At 40.0% G+C, this 25,134-nt stretch overlaps 1 protein-coding gene across 1 annotated transcript in view; it reads left to right on the top strand.

The window, feature by feature from the left end:
* The first annotated feature begins 6,005 nt into the window (after positions 1 to 6,005).
* ADAMTS18 (ADAM metallopeptidase with thrombospondin type 1 motif 18) overlaps positions 6,006 to 25,134 on the top strand; it is a 68,905-nt gene continuing 49,776 nt past the window's right edge. Inside the window, exons 1-3 of the mRNA XM_008491637.2 lie at positions 6,006 to 6,107; positions 6,280 to 6,358; positions 8,205 to 8,521. Of these exons, the coding sequence (XP_008489859.2) occupies positions 6,006 to 6,107; positions 6,280 to 6,358; positions 8,205 to 8,521 (498 nt within the window). The remainder of the gene's footprint in view (positions 6,108 to 6,279; positions 6,359 to 8,204; positions 8,522 to 25,134) is intronic.

Here is a 25,134-nt window from a genome sequence, read left to right as displayed (position 1 = left end):
CTTGATGCTTAAGTATGTCTGAAACTAATATGAGTGTCTTAGAAAGAGTTTGCAGGGGTTTTAAATATGTCTTTGTGACTCTGCAGGCTACACAGCCTTCCAGGTGTAGTGCAAATCAGTATTTATAAAAACATTTTCAAAGTGGATCTTTGAACCTGGTGGACTGCATGGTTTCTCGTGTGCCATTTTTGATCCATTGTATAAATACAAATTTTGGCACGTGCACAACATTATAAACTGCATAATTGTTTTTATTAGAGTTCTGTGAGTTTGGAGGTACCTGTGCTTTAATTACACTGGCAAGTTTCCAGGAAAACTCTTCTAAAATGTGGTGCTCACAAAGCCTTAGTTGGGCCACCCACAATGACAGCTTTTATTTTTCTTCTATTAGTGATGGACATTTTCATTTAATTTTGGTCTGGGTGTGTGGCAGAGCCCCCATGTACTGAGCTGCAGCTTCCCTCTGTTCACTTTTCAGCCACAGACTGTGTCGGGACACTGGCAGCAACTTGTGACATTTGGATCCAAGCCAAATGAATGCTATTTGCAAAGTTTTGGGGCTGTCTTTTTTGCTTCCTTGGTCTCCCCTCCCCCTTTTAAGATTTGCTGGTGACACTAGAAGTGCAAGTCAGTTAATCTCTTCTAAAATCTAAGCATTAGCCTACAGCACTGACTTCAAGAGAAATGCAGAAGTTGCTCTGTGGAGTTTCTGTATGTCAGCCATAAGCACCCAGCATGGAGGTGGTTTTAGTTCCGCTCCTGAGCCCAAATCTCTTGTGTAGCGGGATAGAGCAAGTACAATGGTAACAAGTCAGCAGGATAGCTGGAACTTCATACTCCATGCCAGAAAGTAGGATGTCCAGCTAGCACAAATAAATGTGTAGAACTAATCAAATTAGGATGGACATGCTGTGCAATACAGAGAAATGCATGTAAGCAGAAAATTGTGTTTAATATTTGTAATCAAAAGCATTTATTTGGGGCTGTAGTGGCCCAGTGCTACGTGCAAATTGGGTGAGGAAAAACTGTAAACATTGTTTCTTTGATTTTCTCGGGAGTTAGGGTACAGCAGGAATGCTGGATCAAGCTTCTTTTCCAGTGGCTGTGATTAAAAAGCTATGTGAAATGAACTTAGGGGCTTATTGACAGAAAATATTACTGTAAATGGTGGTGAAAACCTGTTCCACAGAGACTACTCTTTACTGCATAGAGTTTGCCAGAATTTATAAGATGCAATCTGAAAACTGTTAGAGACCATTTGAGGAAATAACTCTGGTCCTAACACCACGTTTTGAGGCTTCTGCAGAAAGCATGATTTAATTCAGAAACTGGTGAGACAGTGGAATTTTATTCTGTGAACTTTCAGGCCCTTAAGCAACAGGAATTAATGGAGGAACCACACTAAGCTAACCAATAGGTATTTTTGTTACTTATGCAGTGTCCATGTCAGCTGAAATATAGGTACCTATAAACAGAAAAAACAGTGACATGGTGTAGCCCATGCCATGTGTCTGAACTGAAGAATGTGATTAGCCGTCATGCAAAAGCAGCTTTATTACAATAGCTCAGATTATAAACTGGACACTGATTAGAAATGGAGAAGTATGCTTTTGGGAACATGCTCAACTAGTGTTTTCCATTCCTGATAATACTGTAGTCGGCTTCAGATGTTATGGAAGTAAACAAAGAAGTCCTCGTTGTTTCTTCTTATGAGAGTAGCCTTTAAAATTTGGGAAGGGAGGAAGGGATATGGTGTAGAGGTAGATCTGCTGTTACAGGCATTACAATACTGTCTAGTGTTTTATAAACCAACACTGTGGAAGTGAGAGCAAGTGCTAATGCTCTTCCAGATGGAGGAAAGCTGACAAGTGTCCTCAGACTGTACCAGTCCATTAGGATGTGTCATGTTCCAGTTGTGCCTCCATACCATGCCTGAGGTGCTCCCTACAGTAGGGATTTGGGCCATGAACTCTCCCTGTTTCCAATCTCCTTTCTGCACAAAGCATCTTTCTGGTAGGAAGAATACAGTAGACTGTCTTCTCAGGTTCTGTAAATCAGCCAGATAGAGGAGCTATTATCATTTATGCCAGCTGAAAGGATTTGGCTTCTTCTTAAACTGCATGGTATTGAGGGGATTTAGGTAATGTATGAATAGCCATGCAAATGTAATTTGATAGCAGATGACTGCAACTGCACTTAGTCAATGTGAACCCTTCCAACAAGTTCTTTTTTAAGTTGCTCATGTTCTGTTCATCTAGAGGTGTGTCTTGCTCTGACTGAGTAACAGTTGCTAAACTCTTTAGACAAATAATATAAGTTCACAAAATGTCTTGAGAATTTTGAACAAATGATGCAATGGGAAAGAAAAGTCACGGTTATGGTATGTATGGCACATAACCAGCTTTGGAGTTTAACTTCACTTTGGAGCGTCTTCAACTTAGGACAGAGATGAGCTTGTTGGGTTTTCAAAACTACCAGCTCAGTCTAAAGAGGTTAATTTTCATTTGTACAGGGGTTTCCATGAAGACTTCTCCACAAGGAGTTTCACCCAGCATGTGGTTGATCACCACTCAGTATAAATGAAGGCAAAGGGCTTCTGTGCTTCACAAGAGTGAGACATATTCAAGAGGATAAAGACAAAGAAAGCATAAACATTGAGCTGAAAGAATCCTGTGGAGTGCTTACATGTATCCTGAATAACCCAGCAAGTATGTAATTTGGTAAGAACTAGTCACAGAAATGGGAAGTAGGAATGGATGGTTACAGAAACTGAATGCTGAGTTAGCAAAGAAATGTATCTGCTCCAGTTCTACTGTGCGATACGATACAATTCAACCCGACTGATTAGAACAAGCCCTCACTGCACCATTTTACTACTGGAAATTCTCTGCCTCCAGTCATCCAATCACATATAATTTAAATATGGTAGAAATTATTCAAAATTATTTCTAGCAATACAAATAGATCTGGAAGAATAATCTAGGTTGACAGAGGAAGAAGTGACAGCTATCAGACTTCTGTGAATCATTCACTCATCTCAGTGGTTGTGAATGTCTCACATGATAAAGAATTTGCTCTAACAAAAACAGCAAACCAAACACAATGGCATTTTAATTCAGGGCATATTTCTTCTGCATGCCTGTCAGTCATGGTACTGAAACTGTGAATTATCTGTGAGACTAGACTCTATCATGATGGCCATGACAGCATAGTTCCATGGGAAAAAACTTTTGTGAGAAAAAGAGGTATTCAGAATTAAAATAACATAATACATTTATTTAAAATACTAATGTATTTTCTCTGATAAGCTAGCAAATGGGAACAAGGAAGTCCAACATCTTTGCATCTAGACATCAAGACAGTGGGCACATTGCATGCAGGTGTGTCATGGAAAAGGTGTGATCTGTCTAAAGTGGGTGGACAAGAAGCCCTGGTGAAACTCATGCTTTGCTCTTGTGAGCTTCAGTGTAGCAATGCGAGTGAAACAGTAACTCGCTGCTGGTACAGATTAGCAAACCCTCCACATTCCCTTGCAGATAGGAGACAAATCCTCACTTCCTCACAGTCATGGTACATACGTGATCTCTTTACACTGTGGATTATTACATGTAGTGCAATGCTGCTTAGGGGTAACAAGCTTCTACTGACTCTCTCTTGTATTCACAGGTAGTGGAGGACTTTTTCACATAAGTGGAGCACAACAGGTGAGTATAAATGAGTAGGAAAAGAAAAAGATCTACTGAAAAAAAATGACAAAATTGATCAGCATAAAAAGTGATAGCAGCATCCAATCTGACAACTTAGGAGGAATGAAGGATATATATCTCTCCAATAACAGACTTTAGTATGGTAAAAATTATATCTGAAGGAATATATGGCTGCTGGTCATTTGAGGTGGGAATTGCCAGGGAGTAGGGGGAGGAAAAAGCCCCTCTGGCTGCATTGTTTACTACACTATTGACTGTGGAGTGTTATTTCTCTAATGTTTTGCATGGTAACTATGTTTGTACATGGTAATGAGCTGCCTGCAGGATTCTCTGATGTTTATGACCATCACTGCTGGGATCTTGATTGACTCAGGGAGCAAAGTATGATGTTGCCTGAGCATGTTAACTGATCAGCATTGCTGCCTATAGGCCAAGAAAGGTTGGGGTCCCCTGCCTAATGCCAGCTCAAATTTGGACACATGCCATTTATAGTCATGCAAAACAGTGTCACATTTGTTTCTTCTTCTTTGATCAGAAACTATGAATCCCTGGGGTGAAATCTTAACGCCAGAGAAATCAAGAGCAAAACTCCGTTCAGTGATGCTACATTTATGGTTAAAGTTGTATTTTTCTTTCTTACACAATTCTTATAATAGCTGAAGATCTGTGTTTATTTCCCTTCTCACAGACGATGAAGTGACAGTCTTCAAAGTCAGGTAGTTCACTGAAAACAGTAAACTCTGTCCTTTCAGGTTTTGAGGGCTGATAATAAATTTACAGTCCAATAACTGTATATTTTTCTCCTATTATCTGCAATGCACAGCATGATTTATATGTTCTGCTCCACTGGGACCATCACAACTATTCTGTTTAAATATACTCAGTGGGAGGTGACAGGTGCACTATTACAAAAATATCTTGAAAATTTATCATAATACATTCAGCAAGATGATAATGTAAAACCTACTGTGAAGCAGAGAGGAGAAAGAGAAATTCCACACCTGGGGACTTATTTAATGTTTAAAGACAGGAAATGCTTTAGAAGGGAAAATATCTCTGATCTGTCTAATCCACTGCCCCAAACTAGTTACCACAAAACCCCTGGTGAAGGAGGTAGATTGAGGAGATGACCTCCAGCTCACCTCAGCTTCCATTGTGCTCTCCAGTTTATGTGCCAACTGAGGCAGTGAGGCACCTTTTGACACAGCTACTGTTCATTTTCATCCTGTGACCCTGGGACATGGGAGATTTTGAGTGAGATTGGACAGACACACTGTGGAAAACTCTTTAGCACAGATTATGAGGTGAAGGACACTTTTCCAAGTGCAGCTAAAATCACCAGGAAAAAAAGTTCTCTGCTGGTTTTCAGGCTGGACCAGTCACATTTACCTCAATACTTCAGTTTCCTTTCAGGTTCTTTAGATCTTTGGTACTTTGCTGAAGTTTTCTATTGAAGGGAAATTGTAGCACCATATCATGGGCTGGGTCAGTGGAGGGCAGAACCTGGTCCTGTATTTGAAGTGAGTCACGGTGTGAAACTCACCTTCTTTATGGACATCATGTAACTGGTCTTGGCTATCAGAGCTGTGTTTCCCTTCCAATAGTCTTTGCTTTATTATTCTGTTTGTTTGTTTGTTAACTCATGAAGCAACCCTTAAAGATAATAGAAAACAACAGCCTATTCTCGCCAATGAATGGTGCTTTGGGATCTGGATGGTTGACACCGGACTCTGATCCTTCTCCCAGCATCATCACGGAAACCGGTCCTTTTGATTAAACCTTGCGGGTCGGACCCCTATTTCCGCACCCCTCCTACCCCCGCCATCGTTCCCCCTCTCTCTCCGCGGATGGCCACAGGTGTTCGAACCCTCGCTTCCCACGAGGTCTGGGGAGGGGAGAGCGCCTTCAGCCACCCCCTTTCCCAGGTGCCTCCCCCCCTGCGCCCGCCAGTCCCGGCCCCGGCCCGGCCCGGCCCCGCCGCCTCCCCATTGGTCCCGCCCGCTCCGCTCCGCGTCGCCCCCCGGGCGGCGGCCGCGCCGAGACGCGGCGCCGGAGGCTGCGCTGCCCCGCGGCGGCGGCGGCTTAAAGCGTGCGCGCCGGCGGAGCGAGGGTGAGGGTGCGCTCACCTGGGCGCCGCTCCATGGGCTCCGCCGCCGCGCACGGCGGGGGCGCGGCGCGGCGCTACGAGACGGCCGTCGGAGCCGCTGCGGGGTAGAGCCCAGGTGACCATGCGGGGGATCCGGGCTCGTCCTCCGCACGCTTCGGGAAGCAGGTAGCACACCAGGTGCGCGGCGGAACATGGACTGTCTCCTGCTTGTCGTCTGGACTTTACCTGTTGCGATTCTCAGCGGCAGCTCCATGCAATTCCCGATCCTCCCGTGGCTTGGAAGCACTGTAAAGGCAGGTCGAGAGCACTTTTCTTTTGCAGTCGCCTAGTGTGCTTTCATACCAGGTTACTGCACAGTTTCTGGTGCCTTGTCTTTCTGCCTTCCCTTGTCAAGTACATCTCGCCCAATACTCCTTTTTTTTTTCTCTCTCTCTCTCTTTTTTTTTTTTTTTTTTTCTCTTGCAGACCCTTCAGCTGTGCTGCCTCTGTTGCATGTCTCATGCAGCAACTTTAACCAGTGACAGCATCAGTGAATTGAATCATGGTTTGTATAGTTCTTTCTGTATCTGTGTATATGAACATTTGCATGGATGCTTTTTCTGGTGGGCTGAGCGTTTAAAAGGAAGAAGCCACAGTGTTTGGGGAACATAAAGTGAAAGGTAGTTGGCTGCTGTTTAAAGTAGCTAACTATGGGCAGAGATTAACTCGTGAAACCCGGTGTGCAAAAGCTAGAAGGAGTGATCTGTAACAGCGAAGCAAATGAATGAGACAGTAAATACATCCACATTTACATGTGCTATTAGAAAGATGGATGTGTATGTAGCCACAACAACAAACGCTCCTGTGTCTGTCATGGAAGCAATGAGACAAAAGTAATGAAAAGCAGGAGAGCGGAAGAATCAGTGCAGTGTAGGCTGAGGGGAAACAAACCCGAACAGAAATGACTGCAAGTGAGAGCTCAGGAGCCGTTTGTGCCCAGGTTGCAGAGACTCACACTTAGATGCTGATGACCTGGGGGAGTTTGAAGTGCAGCATATGCTTTTTATTGGGTGTGAGTGGAAACAAAGTACAATAGAGAACCACACCAGGGTGCAGAAAGGAAACCCTCTTGCACCCTAGCGTCTGCTCGCTGGGGGATTCCCTCTCTCCAGCAGCTGCTTGCATGTTTTGGCCACCAGCCTGCTCAATGTCCTCAACTTCTGCCGTTGATTAACACCACTTGAGGAAAGTGAAAGTTCTTGATGTATTGTTTCCACTGTCTAAGGAAAAACAACCTATCACTGGTTATGCTTTCAGCTTAATGTGTGTCCAATAAACTCTATTCAGGCAGAGATTGATAGGTTTTGCAACATCTGTTACAACACAAGGAGGGTTTTTTTTTTAATGGTCTTATCTCAAATTCGGGAAGGAAATTAAATATTTTACTGTAAAATGCATGGGCATCTTTAAGTACTCACAGAGAAATACAACTCAAAAATGAAGTTGGCTTGGAAGGCAGCTTATTGAGCACAATTACTCCTATAAACAGGAATAGGTGCAAAAGTTCAGCAAATGGCTAAAATCTGGACCCAGCTTCCAGGACACAAGTAATCCCCATATGTCTAGATCAATACAGTGGTAATGTACTTCAAGCTAGGCACCTGTTCATGCATCTGGTTGAATGATGGCTTCTCTTTTTTCCTTAGGTGGCTCTGAGTAGATCTTAGTTTTCTCCTCACAAATAGTTTTGTAATTTTTTCACATATTTCATCCAAAACAATAAACTTCTTTGACATGCAATTAGCAGTGGGTGACTAAAGGTTATTAGGTAGGATGTAATCTCTTTCTGCTGAAGGTCAGTTACAATTTGAAACCCAGTCTAATCAAGTCACTACAAAGAGATGAGGTCTCACTCAGTTAAGGCATTAATAAATTAATCCGTTAATCCATTTGAACAAGTGGTACAGTTCTACAAAGTCTCAGTCATGGTTACCCCTCCAGTGATATAATATTTGCTGCATTCCTAGGGAAGGAGGAAAAAAAACCCTCTCAAACCAGAGCAGCCTTAACATTTGACAGCAATTAATACAGCGGGAGGGGAAAATCTACAGATCTGCTGCTGATGACAAATGTCTTCAGATGAGTGATTGTGGGAATGTTCACGGCTATGGGAGTTAGTCTGTACCTCTCAGTGGGGCAGAAAGGAAACAAACACTATTTGAGAGTCTGTGTGGCTTACAGGGGTGGGTCTCTGTAGTCAGTCCTACACACACATAGCCTGCAGAGCTTTCAGGCCATTCCCCAGATGAGGGAATGCTTCATGCCCTAGTGCAAGCCTGCTGCTTACTGTGTTAGAATGATACGATGTTTGGTGGATACACAACCTGATGGCTAACTTCTTATCATTACAGATTATGTATTTGTGACACCTGTCAAAGTGGATTCCAGTGGATCGTACATTTCACATGATGTTTTGCACAGTACTAGGAGAAAGAGATCAACTCAGAGTTCAAGGAGTTCCTTGCACTACAGATTTTCAGCATTTGGACAGGAACTTCACTTAGAACTTAAACCTTCAACCATTTTAAGCAGCAGTTTTATTGTCCAGGTACTCGGGAAAGATGGAGTCTCAAATTCTCAGGAACATGAAATTGAGCAGTGTTTCTACCAGGGATTTATAAGGAATGATAGTACTTCTTCAGTAGCAATATCTACATGTGTAGGCTTGGTAAGTGTTTATTTAACACAAATCAGCATTAAAAGTATTTCCATACATGAAGAGTAGCTGGAGGTATGTAATTCATATAATATTCAGGATGCCACCATTTGGTGATTTTTTCCTAATACCACTATCTGCTTTTGCATTTAACAGAAGAGGTTTAGTTACAGCAAACAAACTGCATCACACCCTTTGTATGTTTTGATCACAGTCTTTCAGGAAAAAAAAAAACAAAACCAAACAGAAAACTGGTAGTCCTAGTAATTACCCCACACATTTTCATTTCCTATTGTTTGTGATAGCTTTTACATATTTGCTTGCTCTTAAGTAAATGCCCTTCCTGCCTTTGTGAACTGCTATGAATAAAGAAAAAACCTAATCAATCCATAAGCTTGTGAGAAAAACGTATTATACCCAGGTTTGTCAACCCCTTTAAGGAAGGGTGAATTACATAACTCAGCAGGAGTTGTGAACCAATTTGCCTTTGTTTTCTTTGACAATTCCAGCCTTATTTGGGTATATAAGTCTTAATTAGTTGATCTCCTATGAATGTGTTAAATGGAAAATATGAGATTTTAGTATTTATGGCTGTCATCCAGGTTCATGAAAAATTATCACTCAAAAATGATTTTTTCACAAATTTGATAGTGCTCATTGTCTTCAGAGAAGTCTTTACTCGTGTAAATTCAGAAGAATAATCTACAGAATTAATTGTTATTGATGTTTATCAGGCTTAACCCCTTGCACTTGCAAAACAATCTCCTATGGATTGAGATTAAAGCAGTGACATTTCAGTGTTAGGGATATGAAATTATCTGTATGCTTTGTTGTTGACTTAGGTCCATAGGATATGTTGGGTCACCCTCTAGAAATCTGTTTTGCAAAGGTACTTGTCCATAATGGCTATTAAACTGAGTGACAGGACCAAAAAAGGAGCACTTGAGACACCCAGTGTTTCCTTTGAAATAGTATTCAGGGACTGGAGAAGAGGGTGGCTCATTATGAAGAGCTGTAGAATACTGATAACTGGCTGAAGTAGTCTGGTTTATATTTTTAATGTTTTTTTGTTTTTTCTCAGTAAGAGTTAGTGTCTCCTAGTTCATTTAAACAGTTGCAACGGTGTGACTTTGGAGCAGGTGCCAGGAACTGGAATGAAGCTTTCTTTTGTTTCTTAAATTGTGTTTGAAGTGATGAACTGTTATTACTGGATGTGCTTAGCTGGTTCTGTGGCAGCTTCATTTCACAACTGCTAGCTTTTACCATGTTTATTCAGAAAAAAACAAATCAAACAAAAAAACCCAAAAAAACCCCAAACCCCAAAACCAAACCAAACTGATTTCACTTGTTGCAGTGTTTTTCTTTTCCTCTTAGAGAAGGTCTCTACCTACACATAACAGTTCCAGTTTGGGTGATCTCCCATTTGGTCATGTTTTGTTTTTTCACATGCTTTATGAGCTAAATGAAGCTGAGCTTGTCAAGTCTTGTCTGGAGAAGGAAGGCTCAAGTCTGCCTCAGGTCACAGAGAAACAGAATGTGGTGATCTTAACTGAGACTGAAATGGATCTTTTACCACTGTCTCGACACAGAGATTGTTATGACTGGTAAGCTTCACTTAGAAAAGGTCCAGAAGCTGATCAAAAGAGAATAAATACTGTAGCACCAACGAAGGTATTATGGCAGAAGCTTTTTCAGTGACCAATTAGAATCTCTCTTTCTTTATTCAGTGCCAAGATAAAATAGATTTCACCTTAGATTGTAATTGTTAACTGGTGAATGAAGTAAACCTTTGCTTATAATAATCTCCTGCAGAGAAGGTGTCACAAATAAAGTATAATTGTTCCTTCCTTCCTATCCATTTCTTAATTTCAGTGCACCTAATGAATCCCAGACAAATTATCAACAGGGTACTTAGTCTTTCAGTTTGCAAGGCTGCCTTCTTAAAAATGTGTCATCAGCTGTCTGTAATGACAACCACGTCATTTTTTACTGTGATCCAAATTCAGTAATCATATGTTAAGTCTGGACGCTGTGCTCTGATCAAGAGAACCTTGTGAAAAGCTTCTATATCCTCTTTGCACCAACTACTTTTGTCACTTGGTTGCCCTTCTTTCCTATTTGCTTTGTTCACTGCAATTAAACCGAAAGTGGTGTTTCTTCTATATGGTTGGTAGCACTAATCTTTCCATTGTTCCTTTCATTAGCAATAGCTTCTCTACAATAAAACTGCAGTGACCCATTCTTTCAAGCCTGGAACACCACAATGTGATTTGGAAGCAATTGCATTTCAATAGACTACAGGGACTCTTTGATCTAATTTTTTGGATGACCTAGAGTATTCAGTCATTCAGCTGTCTGTTATCTGCCATTGCCTGCAGAGTAGACTTTTGAGAGAGTCTATATGAAATGGTTTGTTAGACAGGATGACCTTAACTTAACACTGGAAAGGAGCAAGAATTTGCTGCTTTGGTATGGAGCTATTAAGAGATGTGTGTATCTTACTTGCTTTTTAATAGTTTAGTTGACAGAAAGGCCCCACATTTTTATGCTAGTTCGTTGATTTGAGACCAAATGTTTCCATCAGTCAACACAATTTTCTTGGTGTGTCAGAAGGCAGAACTGGATTTATTATCTTTAGCTGAATAAGTACTCAATGATAATTTAGCAATTTAGAACAATGTGGGTAAGTTTACCATGAGTATTGTCTCTTGCTTTTTCATCAATTAAGTGTCCAGGTGCTTTGATTTTCAACAGGAAGCTTGCTTGCTTGTTTGCAAGTCTTCTGCCCTTTCCTGCTTCATCCAGCATCTTTTTTACTTGCTGGAGCATCAGTTAGATTTGATTATCTTAAAGGTATTTGCCAATCAAAACGATTCTATGATTTTGTGACTTTAGAGTACAAAAGCTGTGAGTTTATTTTAAAATTAAATTATCCTGTATGCAAGAAATCTTGTTTAGATCATCTGAAGTTTCTGTTTCAGCATCAGGCATTGAGTAGCAGCACCATACTGACTAAGCCAGGACAGAGTATGACAGATTTATTACAATGCAGGCTTATGTGTGCATCACACAGATTTGCTTAATCATTTTATTAAAGAAGTTCATATGACTTATGTACTTTTTACACCTTCAGAAAACTATGTTGTGGACTATCTAGGCAGAATATGATACATTTCCTCCATAGAAATTGGGGAGGGGGGGTTTAATTTGTTTCTTTTTTTATTAACACATATTATGGTAATATATTCTGACCCTCAGGTGTGAAGGGTTTTACAGCTTTCAGTCAATAAGTTCATTTTTGTTATTTAATACAAACCTAATTTTTCTTTCTGGTAACATCTTAATGTGGCCTGAATAGAAAATCTTGCAAAATTTTTAGCTCTTTTATCCACAGATACTTAATAATATTTTTAATAACTCTTCTGTTCTTCCAGCATGACTTCTTGGAGTTTCCTTCAGTCCCTTGTGCTCTCCCAATCAATATATCCAGGCCACTGACATGTCTTATTGCTTCATCCTCTGTTGATGTTCTCAAACTCAAGCTGTTCATTCTGCCCAAATTCAATTTTCTTTCCAAACTCTTGACTTGAGCTAATTCTTAGTGACTATCATTAGAAGTAGTATTTAGTATTATCACTTACAGTTGCCTTTAGCTATCTGATTGGGATAAATGCCAAATTAGCAGAAAGCAGTTTTTCTGAAAGAGAAGGAGATGGCAGCTGTTAAAATCAGAAATTTTTTTAGGACTTACTTTGTGTGTCTGTATCTGTATTCCTGCCTCACTCCTCTTGCCCCCTTGGCATTGTTGTCCACACGTTGTGCTATCTCATCTGCATTAGAAGCAGATTTCTATTGTAGGTTCACTGTCTTTAACTCCACTTCCACAATGACATTGTCTCCAAGAGCTTTACTGCTATCTTCTTAATCTGTATATAAGCTGTTGTTTGTCTCTCTTTATATGCCAGTTTTTGTTGTCTTTCTGTTTTATGTGCCATTTACATTTATATTAGGTCTATGTATGCACAATCTCTTGTATAAAGTGAGTTGTTTGCAGTCCAACAGTAAATCAGGGAAGAACACAAGTGAATCCCAGAGTTATCAGTAGTCAGTTGTGTTCTAGAAACATTCTCAGAGGTAATTTATAACTATGTATTTAGGAGCAGAAGTCACATTCCCCTTCTGAACAAGAACTCTCTTCAAAAAATCAAATAAGCTTACACTATAGTCCAATACCCACCACAGAAAATAGTGAACATAGTGGGTGAATGGTTTGTTGTATATCCTTGGTGGGGATGTTGCTGCTATTTAGAGGAGGCAGGTGAGGGTGCATAGCAAGTACAAAACATGTGCACCCAGAGGAAAGAAACATGTGTACAACAAAGGAACTCTCTTACCATTCCATTGGAGAGGAATCAAGTGTGTTTATTTTGGTTAAGAGAGAAAATCTGTACAGTTCAGGTCCTTTAAAACTGTATGATACCCAGTTTTATTGTTCAGGCCCTAAGGAAACACTAGTGTGGGTAGCACAAGCAGCTGCACCTGCTTACATTAGAGGTGGATGTGAGCCATTCTCTCCCTTTTATTTATGTATCTCAATTGGAAGAGCAGAGTCAGCTCCAGCTTCATGCACTAGCTAGTGCCCTCCTTTGTTCTTGGTAAGATGTGATTGAATCTTTCATTATAAAGGGCCTCTTTTTCTTGTCTCAAGTTCTGTTGTGTTTGTTAGTGTCTAGTCAAGGGAAGAGAAACAGGAGGGAAGGATGAATCATGTTACACTCACTGAGCTGTCAGAGGAGTCTATGACTGGAGAGAGGGTTAGAGGTAGCACTGAGAGATAAGCAGGAGATGTATTAATTCAATGGAAGTTGTGTGTGCTTGTCTGAGGGTAGAACTTTGCTCAAAGTATCAAAGAAGCCACAAAATTAAAGCTTCTTAACACAGTTTGGCCACCTAAGAGGCAGGCAGGCAATACAACTCATGTACCCATCCTTTGTAGTTGTTTAATTGCACTCTGTATTAGCATTATTTAAGTTCATGCTAACAACAGCCTCTTATTCCTAGAGCTCACGCTTTAAGTCCAATTAAATATGTTGAGACAAATCCCATGCAGATGAACTCCCATCAAAATCAGTGAGCCAGACTGCTGGTAAAAGTACAAAACAATCACTGTTTGCAGTGAGGTTCTTTTAGAAAGCTACGGCTGTAAAAATAGGACAGAATTTGGCCCAGTGGAACCTTGAAGACAAACTAAGTGCACAACTGGTGATTTGACTAATTTTTAAAATTATTTTTAGTCCATCCACAAGCCAATATACTATGTTTTCTACCATTATACCAGCACGACATGAACAGCATCTGCCATATGAGTTTTCTGAATTTATTTTCATGCACTGTTACATCTCCACCCTTTATAAAACAGTGTTTTACAGAGCATTAATTTTGTCCACTGTTTTTATGGACATTTTGCCTTTATTCACTCCATAATCTGATAAAGAAGAAAATAAGGAAAATCTTTGTAGAAAAATGAGTTGACAATAGGAAAAAGCCTTATTCTTAAAGACATTTTAAAGTATACTAGACACATACAAGACACTGTTTCTGGTCTCAGCCTTGAATTGACTGCTGATGGGGAATGAATTGTGTGATTAGATTATTGATTGCCCTTCTCCATATCAGTCTGAGAAGGTTTCTGTTTAACTGTGGCTTTAGCTCTGCAAGACAAAGGCAGTGTTCTCAGGTCAGGCTGACCCTACTGATTCTTGATGGGTAAGAAATAGACTTAAAGAGGATTAGCAACAGAGAAGTAATTTGCTTCTTCTGGACAGGAAAAGTAATAAAGATTGCATTTCTTCCAGGTTTTATGGAAAAAAATCTGGAACCATTGAACATGCATAGAGGAAATACTGTGTCACTAGGAGCACTTTGACTCCATCAGCCTGAACACAGTGAGCTCTGGATGAAGACCAGTTTGCAAGAATACCCACAGGACCTGATCCTTTCAGTCATTTTTGCCTACTCCATTATTACTCAGCTTGCAGCAAGAGCATGGAAAGTGTTGCTTGGTGTACTTCAGACCAAACCTCAGGCTGTTGTGAGCATTGCTTCTTGCACCCTTACAGCAGTTCCAGAAGCCATCTATTTGTACATAAATAAGCAGTTCATCCTTTAAGTAGCAGTTTCCTAAAGGAATTAGGAGACTCTATCTATACTTGAAACATCAGCATTTTTCTTTCTGTAGCAAAGTCTTTCCACAAAGTTTAGTTCCCACACTTTCTGTAGTCGATTAGAGAGAAGCTTATAGTCAAATGCCCTCACAAGGGTCAGGAGAGGATGACCTGTCTGCACAGACTCGACCTCTTCATAACAGGATGTCTTTGATGTAAATGAGGATTTTTATTTTAAGCGCCACTATTTTCATTTGGCCCATACCATCTCTGCTGCTGACAAGCAACTTGGTCTCTTCGGCACAGCTGTGAACTGACAAACATCTAAAATATTTCTCTTTTTAGAAGTAGATTCTAATAAGTAATAGCAGCTTTCAGTCACTAATAATTAACCTAAACAAGGTTTTATTTCTGTCTTTTCCCCCTTCTTCCTCCACTTCAGAAGTGTTTGAGGAAGATACCAGGTCTGCAGACCCAGAGTGTAAAGACTTTTGTTTACCCAAAACACAATGACAGTCTGTGAAGCTGCAGTTCAATTCAAGTCCAACTTGGGCAACCCCCTTCGAGGTCTCTGTACCTGATGCATAACAGTAGAGTGAGTGAAAAGCACAGGAATATTTTTGTTTTGCCTTTTCTTTTTTTTTTTTTCTTTTTTTTTTTTTTTTCCTTCCACCAAGCTTACTCCCTCCTTAGCCTCTCTGCAAAACCAGTGCCCAGAGAATCCCCAGCTTTGTGATTTATACACTTGTACCCAGTTGGGAACTTGACTTTGATTCATTGTAAGCTGCCCAGTTATAACCAGTCTGGATGGTCACTGGAGTTTTTCAGCATTGCAAACAGTAAGAGAAGGATGAAGTGTCAAGACTGTTCTCAGTGTCTGTGGTTCTGAAATTTATAGCCCATGAATGGGGGCAAGATAAAAGCTGGGGCTATGTTAAACAAGGACACTCAGACTTGTGATGCCAATAGTGTATCAGTCAGTTCTTTAAGACAATTTCTGAGCTATTGGCATCTGATTTCATATGTGAGTAATGTTGTTGACTTAAAAATTTATAGCTCTCTAGGGATTTTCTAGAAAATACCATATACCTACTTCCTCTTTTTGGAAGTTGCAGTGTCCAGTGATAACCTGATACCAGCCCCAGTTAAGTCAGCAGCCTTCTTAGTCATGAGAAGTCTTCCCTTTGACTTGACTCTTGACCACCTACAGAAGCTGTTAGGTACTTGTTTTGTATCAATCTTCTCAGTGATCTGGCAGCAGAGGAGTTAAACTGAGTTATCTTTGCAGTGAGAGCTATCAGTGGACCTAGTGAGTTCTATCATCTGGAATTCAGACTTCAGTATTTTTTTTTTTAAAAAGCTCTCATTTTGTGTTAGGAAGACTCTTGCTTGCCCTTAAGATGGTATCTGATTTGAACTTTAATGGATAATTACATTACAAAGAAGGTTTTCCTCTGTCTTTTTAATCATGTCATGGGAGCAGAAATGTTGGTTCTTTCTTGCCTTTTTTTATCCTGTTTTAATCCCAATTCTGTTGCTGCAGGTCTACCATAAATTACGGTATGCTAAAGGAATTTCCTATTGATTTGCTCTGACAGTGATTTGACCAGCTATGTGAATAGCTGATGGAAGCAGAACTTAACTTTGGTTCAGACAGCAGAGCATTCACTAAAGCTTCAAGGTAAACATTTACAGAGGAAACCTGAAATCATAATGCCTTGCAGCTCAGCACAGTTTACAAACATGTATTAATTAAGCTTCAGTACTGGCTTTACTGTGTGTTAGATGAGAACAGCATCCTGGCTCATAATAGGTTGACATCAGTAACCTTTTATTGTTTATCATGCTCAGAAGTCACTAAGAATGAGGGTGAAGAAATGTCAAATAATCAGGTCATATGCAAGTGAATGAGTCTTGATGGCTGAAGCTCAGTACCGTGGGAACCATTATTGTCCAGAGTAATTTCTGGAACATGCAAGTTAATTTCTTTTTTACAATGTTAGTTCATAAGCTAGGGAAATCTACAAACAAGTTGCATAGTCAGATGAAAACCCTTTTCCTGAATCTCATGTGTGGCTACCCAGCTAGTTCCTGCCAAAAAACAGTAAAAGGTTTGATGGCAAAGATAATAGGTCTTGAAGTTATTCTTATTGGAATAACAAGGCCCAGCAAAATCCTGCTTAATAGAAGAGGAAGCGGAGGCAATAAAGTGATATTTACTGACACAGACAATAGGGTGTTGCCTTTTCACTCTTCTGTGGCATTAGCATTTCTTGCTGCCCCACTGTGTACACAGCACACTCATGGCTTTATTCGTACAGGACTGGATTCTTGCTGTTCACAGTGGGATCACTTGAATGCTTGTGCCTGCCTGCCTAATATATGTTAATTGAAGGACTTTTGTGTCCCAGCATCTTTATTAATATTAATGGCATGAGATTTTTAATGGACATATACAAAATATGCTTGACCTAGCTTGAGCCCTCACTTTTGGTTTTATACTCTCCAGTCTAGTGTGGCTTCCAAATAATTCAAGAACAAAATATTATATTCTGTGGCAGAATACACAAGGTAATGAAAAGTGGATTGTTCCTCAGATGTGCAGTTTCTTCACCCTGAGATATAAAATTTATAGAACACCAGAATAGAATTATTTTTGTTCTGGTTTGGTTTTGTAATTATGAAAGTAAAAACAGATTTACATTTTCTTCAGGGAAATTACTGCACTTCAGTGAAAAGGGTGAGCATTTAAAACAATTCTGAATTGAGCAGGCTTGTCTTTTGCCACACACATTCATTTTTTAGTGAGAAGTCATCAAAACAGTCTTAAAAATAGACTAGACTAAACTTCAAGAAATATTTTAAGCTAATGTGCAATGAAATATAAGATGGTCATGGTAAGGGATAATTATAAATGCTGTAATACATTGTTGGAGAAGAAACTTTAAACTTTTCTAAAAGTTTAATTTATTGTTAGCACTGGTCAAAATTTATTCTAGACAAAAAGTTTTGTTAGATGCAAGTATAAATTACAGATTAAAATGCCAATCTTGTGCTAGGGTTGAGATGATTATTTTGCAGTCCCCTGTAGATGGTTAAAGTATGGACAAGAAAACTGCTTCTGTCCCTTTTGCATTTTTGCTACTTTTTCTGATAAAGAATCTTTCAGTACAATCTGCTCTACATTACATGGTTTGTAATAGATGTCTGTGAGACCAGCCTAACAAAAGAGTATCTGCAGCCTTCAGGTTTTTTTCTCCATCTGCTGGCTTCTCTTCATGCTAGAGGCCGTGCTGAAGGCTGCATGGATATTTGTTGCCCTTTCAACATCATGGACTGATGGACAGGTTGTTATCCTGCTTCTTAGCAGCAAAAAGCAAAGGGGTGGAAACGGGTCAATTTCCAGGCTGAGACACAAGTGAGCAGCTGACATCAACTGATTCCTGCACCACAATATCTTCCACTCTCATTGGCATGTATTTGCTGCTTTATGGCCCTCACCTAAAACTTGTAGTTTTATGGTGACTTCTTTGGACTGATTTAGTTTAGAAAGACATTTTGGAATTGTAAAGTACCAGTATCATCAAAAAAGGGTGGCATGGCTGTTTCCACTGGCAAACCCCAAAACACATCTTGTAAATAATTGAAGGTGGTGCTGTATAATCAGATTTAATGGAATCAGAAGAGAGATGGAGGAAAATGGCCTACTTGAAGGACAAAGAAACCTGTCTACAGACTAACCTTATGCTGTTCTTATGGACCACTCAAACTGGTAACAGCCTGGAGTGAAATGAGACAGGAGTTCAGGCAGTTCCCCAGACACCCAGCTGCTGCTACTGCTGCTAGAAAAATGCACTGAGGTGCTTCCATCTGGTGCCTACAGTGGCCAGATACGTTTCAGTGTATGAAGGCCAACTCTTAATTCTCCATTCATATCCTGCCAGAGTATTATGGCAATGCAGGAATAAAGGAAGCACAAAGGCCACCAAAACATGAAGCCAAAATAAGTGTAAAGGAGTTACTTGGCATAATCTCAATCATGATAAAGTCAAGTCTGGCATTGGGAGTAAAAGAGGAAAGTAACTTTTGAGTCTTATTTCTCTTGTTAGAGAGGAGAAAGACTTCATAGTTTTTGATCTATGTTCACCACTTGTCATCCTGGGAACACCTGTAGGAGGCAAGACTTCATCCATCTTCTGCACTTGGTAGGAGAACCAAATCAGTGTAGGGTGAAGGACATGTAATAGTCCTCCACCAGAAATAGTTAATTGATTCCTCTGATTCCTCTGCCTGCCAGAGAGTCCTGGGTGGCTGTTTCAACTGCCTGAGGCACAAAGTCCTGCAGGTCTCACTTAATGAAGATCATGGATGAAGCCAAGTACAGGGTGGGAGCCCTGACAGAACAGCATACTGCTGGTGGCATGTGTCATTGAACATCAGACTAATGTATGATGACAAAGGCAAGGTTTCTCCATCAGTCTCTGTGACAGGTGAAATACCAGTGAAAGGACAATTTGGACCAGAAGCCAAATGAGAAAGACAGATTGATAGATTACCATAGACAGTTGAAACCAGGATCAAAAATGTGCCAGACTTTGGCCTTGGCCTATGACTGTTGCACTGGTTCCATTTACAGGTTCTGAGCTTTTGGGTTACAGTGCCATGGGAAGTTTATTTTTGTTGTAATTTTCCCAGCATTTCCTGGAGATTTCTGGTGTGCAGAATAGCACCACTACACTAAATTACTTGGAAATAGCTTGGGGGTTGAAGAAACAGGCTTTTTTTGTTTGGGTTTTTGTTTTGTTTTTTTTTTTTGTGGTTGTTCACAAGATTTGTTTAATAATTTCAAGGATTATAGTTTGGGAAACTCAGGAACATACTCTAATGTGAGAAGCAAAACAGAAGGAAATGTTCTGCAAACTACCATTTGTGTGTAGCAAGGGTCACTTTACCTCCACAGCTCTTCTTCTGTGTTAGGTCTAACATAAAAAGATGTGACGCATTGCCCTGTGGGTCTATGTTCCCTTCTCACCATCAGCCTGATATGAATGGTGCCCATGTGCTCCAAAATACCTCCAGGGTTATGCCACGTGACATTAATGACAGCTTAGCTTTTGGACCTGACTTTTTGTATTTTATTTGCCAATTGAAAGGAGAGAAATTTCAGTATGTGTACATAGGTACTCATCTATACCAATGCACTGAATTGGTGCCAATCCTCTAATGGGGATATTACAAAGAGCAGTGCAATTCAATGTCCATTGTCTGTGAATATTAATATATTTGTATTTCCATAAAGTTGCACAAGAAAATGGTCTTTACAGCTGTGGTCTCTTCTGCCCTTTGATAACTATATTATATGCAGCAAAATAGTAATTACAATTTTAAATCAACACATTGATGTTTTTTTCCAGAGAGACTTCAAATTTTAGAGATGTGATTTGTTTCTGATTTTTGTAAGAAATAGATGGATGTAGGGTTATTGCAAAAAATGATAACGTAGAGGACAAATATTAGTGTTGCATGACATCTATCATTATATGTTAATATATGTTAAAGGACTAAATCTCTAAGTTTGTAAATTATCTAACAAAATTTATTTACTCCTTAAAAAAAAGCAAATTTATTGCGGATTGGTGAAATTTGTGACAGTTAGTAGGAGTATAAATAATTTGAAAAAATATAAGTTGAGTGTCCTATTCTAATCCTTTTAAGGGGTTCAGTGGATGTGTATGAAGAGAAGCCCTGGAAAGGAGTGATCTAATGTGGAATCTTGGGCTGAAACTATTCCATCAGGATGATGAGTGTAGTTTAAACTTTCTCTTATCTTACCAGCATTCTTGTGCATGGTAGCTCTCCTCAGCAAGCTGTTTCATTAATTCATAGCAACTGATGAACAGTTTAAAATTACAAAGCTTTCAGTTTCCTTGTTCCTGACAGATACAGAGGGCGGGCATTTCCTGATTATATGGTGTACATTCAAAATATTTGAAGTTCCCTATGGTGCTATTTGTGACTAATTTACTTCCATAGCACATTAACACTGCTGGTTTTATGCTGTGGGAGGAGTGTATGATGTGTCATGCTGTGAAGTTAGGAAATGTTTCACAACAAGAGGTCCTTCTGGCTTTTCCTGTGTTTACATTGCCACCTGGAAAGAAGAAAAGGTGGAGTAAATGACTGATGATCCAGATGGATTGCATGAGCAGTCACATCTTTAGTCATGACACATTAAGCTGGGCAAATTCACACTGAGAAGTGGTTGGATTGCACTTCCAGCTCCCGAAAGCACATATAATCCTATGTGAGAAAAGGTGTAGGCACAAACAGGGCTTGACTATTTCCCTGACAGTATTCTTCTGACAGGCAGTGCCCCTTTAGTCGCCACTGAGCAGCTAGATTATTTTGAGAAAAAGCCAGGGGTATACTAATGTGCCAGACAGGGAGTTAGAATAGGAGTTAGAATCTGGGAATGATAAATCAGTGGCTGTGCAAGTGATGTGGAGCTTGAGACTGGGAAGACCAAAAAGTTTCACTTTTCTAATTCTTGACATGAAAGTAGACAAATTATCTTTTGTTTCTGGGAGCTGGGGTACCTCTGTGCACTGCCTACTTGACTTATGCAGCACTGCTCAACACACTAAACGTATTCTGATTTCTAAGTAAGGGCTCCAGATACAACAGCAGCTGAGATGTGCAGCTGAAGTCCACAGAGAGCAGCTGCTTGCTGTGGTGTGGCATGGTGCAAACTGAGGTCTCGTGTTCTGTGGTGTCAGGGCAGAGCAGAGTGCACTTAGGCCCTGGGCTAGGAACTACATATGGGATTAAAGTGTCTGTAATTCTCACACACTTCCCTGATGTCCCAGAGCCTCTGTGACCCTGACAGCACATTCCTCTTCTTGGAACTTTTTTCTTAACCTATGCTTAACCTGACCTTTGCTTAACCTACTGTTCAGTAGATTCATTACAGAAAGAAGGTCAGGCAGCTTAGGAAATTTTGCCTCCTAAATCTTCTGCTGATTCTTATTTTTTTTTTCCTTACCATCCTTTTATAGCTTTGGAGTATGCTGAACTGTCAACAAATTCTGTATAATTGTATCTCCCTTGACTTTACTGCATTTTTATTGCAATAAGAGAGCCCTTAGTGTTTGACATTGTGGCAGTATCTGTAACAATAGATTTCTAAATTTCTTGGGCTCTGTAGAAATAAGTCTCCTTTTTTATGTCCTCTTTTCTCATTTCTGATTCTCAAAGGTACATAATAGAACTGATTTCTTCAATTAAAAGACATAATTAATTGCTTCAACACCATTTTTCATACCTTTTTATAAGATTCATCCACTAAATAGCCACATAATTCACAGGCTTACATTAAAATCTGCTTATGGTAAAATCAGTGTGACCTTTTGTGACCAGTTCAGTTCTGCAGCCTGTTCAGTAAGTACAAGGCAAACATAGATCTGAATACCTGGAAGCTGTTGTATTAACACTCCAAGTACTGGTTTAGATTTGTATATTGTACTCTGACCCTGTCAGTAGACAGGATGTCATGAGATGTAAACTAATGTCTTGTGTTGAAATATGGATTTATCTTGCTTTATGCTGAAAATCTGAACCAATATTAAGGTAGAGTTAGTGCTTCCGTTTTATCAAGAGAATTGTGGTACAATGTTTGATTTCATAGCAAACCAGGACCTCTTTACGGCAGTTTTTTTCATTGTGTGATCACACTTATTTCTACTACAAACATTTCTGTAGTTAGAAAATTGTACTGAACTCAGCATAGGCTAATGTGTGGGAGAGAGGAGTGTGAATGACTGTGCACAGTTTGAAGAAGGACAGGCATTACTGTGCTGTACATCTGAGCAGCATTTGGTAGCATTTTGCTACAAGCAGAAAAACAAAGAATCTTTGGAACCCCAGTATACTTGGCAATATAATAGTGGGAAGGAAGGTTTTAGGGCTGTAAATTATGCCTATAAATAATAAGGCTTTTTCATTACATGGAATATAGATGCAATCACTACATTTATCTTTGCAAATAATTACGTTCTTACTCAAATGTAAACTAAGATCTGGATGCTAAGGCTGTTTGTATGGTTTATAAGGTTATCTAAATGTTGCATGGAGTTGCCATTGTACAGGTTTTTTATTGCTGTGACCAACTGAGAAAATTGTGAGGTCTCATTTTAAATCAGTGGATCTTTGGGTTGATGTTGCCCTTTATTTCAGGTTTAACAATGTGAATTATGCTCAAGGTTTTGCTGATATACCATTTATTGTGGGAAAAAAATGGTCAGACACACTTAGGCTGTTCTCCTACTTCAAGGAAATGGTTACAGCAAAAGAAGAGCAGATGAAATGTTTTTTCCTTCTCCTTCTTTCACAGGGATGCTAAGTAATCACGCTTCATAGGCATGTGTAAAGTAGAAAGTGTTGTATCAAGGGAATTCCTATTTAAGAGCAAACTTATCAACCTTCTCAGACTCCAGTGTCTGTGAATGCGTTTTTCTGGGTCACTTACCATGTAGCATGGTAGTTCCTCTGAGTGGGGTCATGTGGCAGAAGTCCATCCAGTAATGTGATGGGGGACAGGTTGCAGCCAGAGCCATGTTTGAGGAATGTGTCTACGAAGAGGGCATTTGAAGCATGGAGCCCTACTAGGTGGTACATACATAGCTATGCTGTGACCTTCTGTGCTTAGTGCAACTGGCCACTGATCTCAGCTCCAGCTACTCAGGCATCCTGAAGACTGAGGCTGCAGCTTATAGTCAAGAAATGTGAGGCACTGTAATAGAACAACCCAGCTGGGATTGAACGTGAGCCTTCACAAGTCTCTCTTGAGTGTTTACTGGGTTGATTATAAAACCATGCTCTAAAATGGAGAAATAAGCAACAGAGAAGTTGAAGTGCTGAAGAACTGGCAGTCTAATCCAGATAACCCAGGCACCAGCCCAACATTCTCACTCTTGGGCCATCTTTGCTTCTTGTTTTCCATTCCCCTAATGGTCTAAGCTCTTTTGTTCCCCTCCCTTTCTCCTTCCCACATAGATACTTGAACATATGTGTACGTCTGTGTATGTGGAATATCAGCAAAGCTGATACTTTGCTCCCTGCAGAATTCCTTGTGACCACTCTCTCATGTAACTAATCCATAGCAATGTATACTCCAACAAGGAAAATTAAAAGGTTGGGAACCACTGACCTAACTTCTTAGTAAGCAGTACAGCTGGCAATCAGATGTAACCCAAGCTCCTCGTTATTGGAGTTGCCTGAGCTATTCATAGCAAAATAAAATAGCTATGGGAATTGAGCAGGATTTATTTTGTTTGAATGCAAATTATCCCAGGTCAGACAGGCTCAGAGCTTCTGCCCCCTCAAATTCATTTGCATCAGCTCTGCCAGGCTGAAGGGTTTATCTGGAGGGTCTTTGCTGGGGAAAAGTGGCTATGGGTAGTGAACAGTCCCTGTCTAGAGCATTGGCTTTGGGCTTTTGATGCAGCCAGTGTCAGTCACTCTGAAGCAGGGAGGAGGCTCTGCCATCAGGTAGCCCAATGTGGTGTCCAAGTGAATTGTGTGTCTTTCTCTATTGGCTGCAACTTCAACAGGATACCTTCTAAGGCAGAGGGAGTCTTTCAGGCTTGTCTCACTCTCACTCATGATATGAAATGATGTTCTGAAAGGTCCAGCTGCTGAAGTGGAGCCCTGCTATGTGGCAGGAAACAAGAAAGAAAATAAAACACCAAAGCCCTCTGGCTCTATTTTAAAAAAAACCTCATGATTTATAGTGTTGTTTCCTGCAAAACCTTATCCATGATTTTTATTGTTTGGAGTTGCATGTCTCATAGGGAGGAACGTTCCTGTTGGGAAACAATCAAGCAAGAATCTGTTAATGCTAAGTACCTATGGAAAAGAATGTTCAAGTGCTGATTTTAGTTATCTATCATCAGTTCTTTTTTTAAAGTTGTTCATTTTCTGTGTCGCTGTGCCCTAATCTTATTGCATTTGCCTTCATCACAACTATAGGAGCAGAATATCCATTAAGAAGGCATGCAGTTTCCCTGGAATATTAGTACATCTGAATTCCATCCACATAAAATCAATTAGCTGTACATGAAGGAGCAGAATCTTGCCAGAATGTTTTCATTGTACCTAATCCTTTGAGCAGCATGAGTAATTCATAGCAAACCATCCTTAGGGTGAAATTCTGCTGTGTCCAAAGGCCTGTTAAAGATCTCGGTATCTTGAAGTCACATTTCAGATAATGAGAAGGAACGTAGATGCTTTTATTTTGTACTGTTATACAGAATGAGGGGACAGGGAAGACTGCATTTTCTATACTTCAAAATTACAAAAATGTAGACTTCTTCTCACACTTCAAAATCTTTCTTAAGCTGTGTACACAGTTAGAGGTAATGGTAAGAGTAGGAGACTAATTTAGCTACCTTCTGAAGTCAGTTC

The sequence above is a fragment of the Calypte anna genome, chromosome 11 (genome assembly GCF_003957555.1).
Source record: "Calypte anna isolate BGI_N300 chromosome 11, bCalAnn1_v1.p, whole genome shotgun sequence".
NCBI lineage: Eukaryota > Metazoa > Chordata > Aves > Apodiformes > Trochilidae > Calypte > Calypte anna.
The sequence above is the reverse complement of the archived record's forward strand: the minus strand, read 5'-3'. Positions and strand labels throughout refer to the sequence as shown.